This window comes from Littorina saxatilis, linkage group LG12, assembly GCF_037325665.1.
Source record: "Littorina saxatilis isolate snail1 linkage group LG12, US_GU_Lsax_2.0, whole genome shotgun sequence".
In the NCBI taxonomy this organism is placed as follows: Eukaryota; Metazoa; Mollusca; class Gastropoda; order Littorinimorpha; family Littorinidae; genus Littorina; species Littorina saxatilis.
In genome coordinates, this window is record NC_090256.1 from 9,311,512 (window position 1) to 9,319,011 (window position 7,500).

The 7,500-nt window shown below is 41.4% G+C and overlaps 1 protein-coding gene across 1 annotated transcript in view; it reads right to left on the bottom strand.

Annotated features, from left to right (window-relative positions):
* LOC138981205 (uncharacterized) overlaps positions 1-7,500 on the bottom strand; it is a 135,155-nt gene that overhangs the window by 13,725 nt on the left and 113,930 nt on the right. Inside the window, exon 5 of the mRNA XM_070354049.1 lies at positions 4,399-4,453. Coding sequence (XP_070210150.1) covers positions 4,399-4,453 — 55 coding nt within the window. The remainder of the gene's footprint in view (positions 1-4,398; positions 4,454-7,500) is intronic.

The following is a 7,500-nucleotide window of genomic DNA, read 5'->3' on the forward strand; positions in this document are numbered from 1 at the left end:
TTTGTTTCGTGCATAGTCAGAGGTACATACCAATAACGTGCTATTGCAGATAAGCTCACAGCGAGTCGCATTCAAAATACTAACTGACGACTGCATTGTGAAAAAGGAAAACTGGATCACACGGGTTCACGATGGCTCAGGGGTAAGATAAACCACGCAAAAATAAATTCTTTGAAAATTGCTCGCTCTTTACGGAGGGCACCTACGATGTTCTAAAGCGGTGAGTGTTTAAATGAAAGGGTGTTTGTACTGTGTGTAAAAGCCTGACAGTATCTGTGATGGTTTACGGGAGGCTTACTGTGCCTTTAATATAAAAACCGTGAACTGTTCAAATGCGCACGGCTTTTTTGCACTGCGCGAGAGAAACGAAGGGCTCTCGTTATTTCGTGAAATTCCATGTTCAAGCGGAACCAAGACTATTGCTATTGTTGTGCCATTAGGAAGTGAAATCAGATATTTGTGATGAAAGGGCGATTTGCTCGAATTTAAAAAAAATCATATTATAACAACCATATGACTAAGTTTCAGTAATTAGTTGGATCAAAAAAGAAGGGAGATGTGCAAACCTGACACACTGCTGCAAAAGAGACGCACACTTTGAAAAGACAGATTGGTGGATAGGAATTAGAAGCGAAGGACACTGCTAATGAATCGATCGCGCAAGACAAGAACGTTCTCAAGGATTCTTGTGTGTGAGAAACCATGCAAGCGTTGTCCCAGTAAGATCATTTTTCAGGACAGAGGCGCGAGCGTGCGAGTTATAGATTAATGTTCAGAGGTAATTGGCTTCATTTTCACTCTGGAACTGTCCTATTGAAAGACACTAGCTCGTGTAATCTGAGGCTGTTTTGGACTGAGCAAGATATGTCTCTTTACGAGAAAGAATATGAGTCTTCCTTGACAGAAAAGTAGACCAGACAAGTTCTTAATGGTTTGAGAAGGCTTGCTATTCACATAGAAATTGCCCCCCGCGGGTTAGGGGGAAGAATTTACCAGATGCTCCCCAGCATGTCGTAAGAGGCGACTAACGGATTTTGTTTCTCCTTTTACCCTTGTTAAGTGTTTCTTTTATAGAATATAGTCAATGTTTGTAAAGATTTTAGTCAAGCAGTATGTAAGAAATGTCCTTTGTACTGGAAACTTGCATTCTCCCAGTAAGGTAATATATTGTACTACGTTGCAAGCCCCTGGAGCAATTTTTTGATTAGTGCTTTTGTGAACAAGAAACAATTAACAAGTGGCTCTATCCCATCTCCTCCCCCCCCCCCCTTTCCCCGTCGCGATATAACCTTCGTGGTTGAAAACGACGTTAAACAACAAATAAAAAAAACATAGAAATTGGTTTTGTCATGAACTTTTGAGCATAAGCTAAGTTTTATTGCGAGAGCTACAGGGTTACACTACTTTCGATTTGCGTCACAAAACCAGTCAAAAACCCTGCTTTCTTCCATCTTTTTTAAATTTCTTTGTCATCTTTTTCGGAAAATGATGATAGCATGGAAGTGACGCTGAGCACAAAATTCGAGCACAGCGTACGTCTTTGATCCTTAGACTCCAAGTTCCTGGCAATGCCTCATGCTATTTACAATGACGTATGCATACTGCAATCTTTCATTGGCGATGACACACATTTTCATGTATCTCAAAGTTTCCTCTGCAAAGAAAACAGCTTTCAAAGAACGCTAGGCATACTTGCCTGTCATGAAGCTCAAAAAAGGGAGTTTACAGCAATGATGTATAAACATCTCTGAAAAGGTTGTTATGTTTCTCACACCAACTGCATATTGTGGGAATTTTTGGGGAAGAACACTCCTTTCAAAAAGAGTACTTACAGCTTTCTTTCTTTATTTGGTGTTTAACGTCGTTTTCAACCACGAAGGGTTATATCGCGACGGGGAAGGGGGAAGATGGGATAGAGCCACTTGTCAATTGTTTCTTGTTCACAAAAGCACTAATCAAAAATTTGCTCCAGGGGCTTGCAACGTAGTACAATATATTACCTTACTGGGAGAATGCAAGTTTCCAGTGCAAAGGACTTAACATTTTTTACATACTGCTTGAATAAAATCTTTGCAAAAATTGACTATATTCTATACAAGAAACACTTAACAAGGGTAAAAGGAGAAACAGAATCCGTTAGTCGCCTCTTACGACATGCTGGGGAGCATCGGGTAAATTCTTTCTCGTCCCAACCAATATGGGACTCCCCCTAGCCCGCGGGGGGCAGTACTTACAGCTGGTACAATGAATTTTAATCGGGTAGACACGTCCTCAAAGTTGACACCCGCCCAGATCGACAGTTGAATGCTGTTGCTGCATCAAACGTTGCTGCCGTTGAAAAGTTGAAGAGGTATGATGCACGAATCACACACACGGAGGTAAAGAACACATAGATAATTGAATCGGCACCCATCGATGTGATCTGGTACAAGCCTTTACGGGTACACAAGCGTTGCAGACAGTGGGTGCCCGTGATCTTTCTGGTGTACAAAATGGGGGGGGGGGGGGGTGGGTCTCGAAATGTGCATACACATATGCTCCAATTGTCACTACAGAGAGTGCATTCATTTTGTGAAGGTTGTCACAGGCGATGGGGACTTGGGTCTATCAATCCGACCCTGGGCAATACATCGATCAGCCGTTTGGATGTTCCTAAACGGCTCCATCCCTATCAACTATTGGTGATCTCGGAACACTGAGAAGAAGAAGGTGGTCCCATTTGTTTGAAAATAAGGACACATCGCCACAATGCTAAAAGGGGAGCTGCGTACGGTTACCTTAGAGCAGTACATGCATCATTGCCTGCCCGTGGTGTTTAAAGCTTTGCGCCAAACACGGGTACTTGAGGGTTGATGCTACTCCATTGCAATGTCCCATTTTACACAGCTTCCAAATCAATCTAATTTCTAACAGATTAGGATGTTTGTCTCACTATAATTTTCTGAATTGGCCCCGTTCGACGTTTTCCTGTTGTTACATTTAAAGAAAAAGCTCAGAAGAAACCGTTACGAGAGCCCTGATGCTGCTGTCCGAGAATAAACGAGGGTCATTGAGGGTATGGACAAACACGCTCTGTTTGAAAGGCATTTCTACAGAATGTTAAAGTGTGTCGCAGCTCAGGAAGGATCCTTCAAGAAAATGGCCTGGTCAAATTAACGATGAGTTGTGCACTAATATGAGGTTCTAAGGACTTCCAGAACGGTTACAGCCCTCGTAACAGGCAGCAAAAAAAATTAAACAAATAAAAAAAGATTTGGGAGGAAAGGAAGCAAAGTTGACAGGAAATAATGACTGATTGGTTGCTTGTTTTTTCATGTCTCTTCGACCTACTTTGCAAGTCGGGACCGATTGCACGGGAATGACTATGGACAGGAGGAATTGAGCGTAAACACAACAAAAGAACATAACAAGTCGCGAAAGGCGAAAATACAACATTTAGTCAAGTAGCTGTCGAACTCACAGAATGAAACTGAACGCAATGCAACGCAGCAAGACCGTATACTCGTAGCATCGTCAGTCCACCGCTCACGGCAAAGGCAGTGAAATTGACAAGAAGAGCGGGGTAGTAGTTGCGCTGAGAAGGATAGCACGCTTTTCTGTACCTCTCTTCGTTTTAACTTTCTGAGCGTGTTTTAATTCCAAACATATCATATCTATATGTTTTTGGAATCAGGAACCGACAAGGAATAAGATGAAAGTGTTTTTAAATTGATTTCGAAAATTTAATTTTGAAAATAATGTTTATATATTTAATTTCCAGAGCTTGTTGTTAATCCAAATATAACATATTTATATGTTTTTGGAATCAGCAAATGATTTAAAATAAGATGAACGTAAATTTGGATCGGTTTATACAAAAAATATTTTTTTTACAATTTTTAGATTTTTAATGACCAAAGTCATCCATTAATTTTAAGCCACCAAGCTGAAATGCAATACCAAAGTCCGGGCTTCGTCGAACATTACTTGACCAAAATTTCAACCAGTTTGGGTGAAAAATGAGGGCGTGACAGTGCCGCCTCAACTTTCACGAAAAGCCGGATATGACGTCATCAAAGACATTTATCAAAAAAATGAAAAAAACGTACGGGGATATCATACCCAGGAACTCTCATGTCAAATTTCATAAAGATCGGTCCAGTAGTTTGGTCTGAATCGCTCTACACGCACGCACGCACGCACACACACACACACACACACACACACACACACACACACACACACACACACACATACACACACACACACACATACACCACGACCCTCGTCTCGATTCCCCCCTCTATGTTAAAACATTTAGTCATAACTTGACTAAATGTAAAAAGAAAGCAAGACACGTGGAATCGGGAAGAAAAAGTGAGAAAAAATAATAACAATAGAAATAGTAAAAACACTTACCTGATGCAAGTTTTGGACTGTCCACATCCTTCCGTCGTGCCGATTGCAACGGACTCTGAAAATAAACCCACCGAAAATGGTCACCCACGTTTAAGAGAATTAACACACTGCCCTGTTGGTAGGTATCTTACCAGACCACCATCGATCATTCTTGAGATAGCTCGGCCTAGATTAGGCGAGATGTGGATCCACGTATTCGAGATTGTAAAGTTCTGTAGAGCGTAACTGAAATATCGAAGTTGAAAAACGGCCTCTCTCAATCTTTCATTCCAGTTCTTACACATGTTGATTGAAAAATATAACAGCGAACACATTTCACAGTTGAACTTTTGACCGATGTAAGAGAGTGACACAAGTCCATTTCACTTCCAACCGACTTCTGCATTAATCATTTTGATGGTGGCTTGGGCTGGAGGGATGGAGAGGAGGTGGGGGTAAGGGAGCAATGAATGTTTGAGCTGCCTATCCATATCATCAAATGTTGCCAATAAAATGGTCGTTTCCTGGCTCTCTTCCTGAGTTCACTAAAAACAAATTTAGACAGGGACTGATACATTCGACAGGCCATTAGTATTTACTCAATCAACCTCTGTCAAGAAATCCGTATGAGTCTGTCTTCAGTTTAAATCTGGCGATAGAGAGAGAGAGAGAGAGAGAGAGAGAGAGAGAGAGAGAGAGAGAGAGAGAGAGAGAGAGAGAGAGAGACAGAGAGAGAATTGAATTGAATTGAACTTTATTTTACAAGGATTTACATTTAAGGCTACGCCTTTTCTAACAATCTGTCCTTGGGACGCATAGACACAGAGAGAGAGAGAGACAGAGAGAGAGAGAGAGAGAGAGAGAGAAGAGAGAGAGAGCGAGAGAGAGAGAAGAGAGAGAGAGAGCGAGAGAGATAGAGAGAAGAGAGAGAGAGCGAGAAAGAGAGAGAGAGAGAGAGAGAGAGAGAGAGAGAAAGAGAGAGAGAGAGAGAGAAAGAAAGAGAGAAAGAGAGTGAGAGCGAGAAAGAGAGCGAGAGCGAGAAAGAGAGCGAGAAAGAGAAAGAGAAAGAGAGAGAGAGATTTCGGAAGGCAGAGACAGAGACAGCAACACTAGCACCATAGCCCAACCAGCTAATGAAGAAATGCTGCACGGGGATCTACTTTGCTTCGCCACAGGAAGCGGAAATTGGATCAATTCTCATTAGCAAAAAAACTGAGGAACTGTGGGTAATGAAGCAGTTTAAAAAAAGAGACAACCCCCTCTCTTTTTTTGCGCCGTTTCGAAGTTCGTGTTCTGCTTCTCAAGACTATGCTAGTTACGCCACCTCACTTTTATGTAAATAAAAGAGCAGCATCTTCTAACTTGAAAGTGACTGCGGGGATGGCGGTGAGCGACGACGGTCGGAGAAATGCCGAAACTCATATTAAGCCGTCCAAGACTTTACCGTCGATGAGTTGTCGAACCTTTTACTTTTACTGTTGAATGCCAAAAACTTCCGAAAATTGCCGAAACTTTGGTGTCCACGACAGCACAGTGGTGGAAGGAAATTAGTTAATCCAAGCAATATTCCTGGACTGACACAAAAACCTAATTCGCCTCAATCTAAATAGAATTGTTTAAAAAAAAAAAGTATTTGTCTCGACACTTTCAGCGTAGTTCTTGGGCACAAGACAACGTTGATTGCAGATTTTCCGAGTTTTCTTGTTGCAACAGGAACTCCCTTTGAAAGTGAAGCCAAATTACGTTTTTTTTCCACGGAAGTCTTTGGCGTTTGTTGTGTCACTTAACAATGTCTACTGTACCAATCTACATCTGATGTTCTTGACGAAAATATATCTTTATTTTTGGTGATCCTTCTGACTGTTACACGACACTTGAGATTGCCACAAGTTCTCAAACGCCGTATAGTTGTGTTCTTTTATTCTACGTCGCCCGTCTTCGCAGCAACAGAAAACAACTCGTCAAATTGAGTTCGAGGATTTATTTAGCATTACATACATACAACTGCACATCTAGCAGAACTCAAATAGAAGCTTTTTTTAAACATTCAAATCGCGCTGGCATATATAGTAAATACTCAATCTCGAGAATATTCCAGACCAAACATGATACAACTACATTATACGAGCCGTGCATGGACTAGAACAGCGACATTCTTTGTGACGTAGATCAAAAGCGCCGACGCACTTAATCCGAACGAACGCCACGAACTCACGACTAAAACAGCATGGTAAACAACTTGTTTTGACAGGACTAGAAAGTTCACCTGCATTCTCGTCCAAGCATAAATATTGTGTTTACAAAATATAATATCGGTACTTTCCCACAAAGTACAAATAAGTCAACCACATGCAACACACAAAACTGAACCAAAGCTCAGCAACGTTAATATTAAACTTACACTAGTTCTTTTCAAATATAGTTGTTTTTTTGTTAAAGAAAATAGAATGGGAATTGAGACGTGTATGCACAGGTGTGTGTTTGTGTGTGTGTGCGTGTGCGTGTTAGTGTGTGTGTGTGTGTGCGTGTGCGTGTTAGTGTGTGTGTGTGTGCGTGCGTGCGTGCGTGTGTGTGTGTGTGTGTGTGTTAGTGTGTGTGTGTGTATGTGCGTGCGTGCGTGTGTGCGTGCGTGCGTGTTAGTGTGTGTTAGTGTGTGTGCGTGTGTGTGCATGTGTGTGTGTAGACGATTATTTGTTGTTGTTAATACATTTATTTGATGAAGTCATGTGGTTTGGGGGTTTCGACTGGTAAGACTCACAAGAAGTGTTGATGACTGGTCTCAGTGTCGATCTTAGTTTCAGGCCGACAGACTGACTAAATGTTTTAATATCGCTTCACACGACTTGTCCCTGAACTTGAAAATAATCAGACTCTTGTTACGTCATTCAAAATATCTAAACCCTACAAGTTTACTTGCTTGGGCTGTTTGGAAAATTTTCGCACTCAAACTTTCTTTCAAGCGGGTCCTGTGACAACCGCTCAAATGACGGTTTAATCGAAATGGACCCGACAAAATCCTTATGTTTCGAATTCAAAAATTAACACAAATTCAAAATAGGCAAAATTCAGCAATGGCCTCAGCCGTAATGGCACGACAGCTACAAGCAAGCCGGTCAATACAAT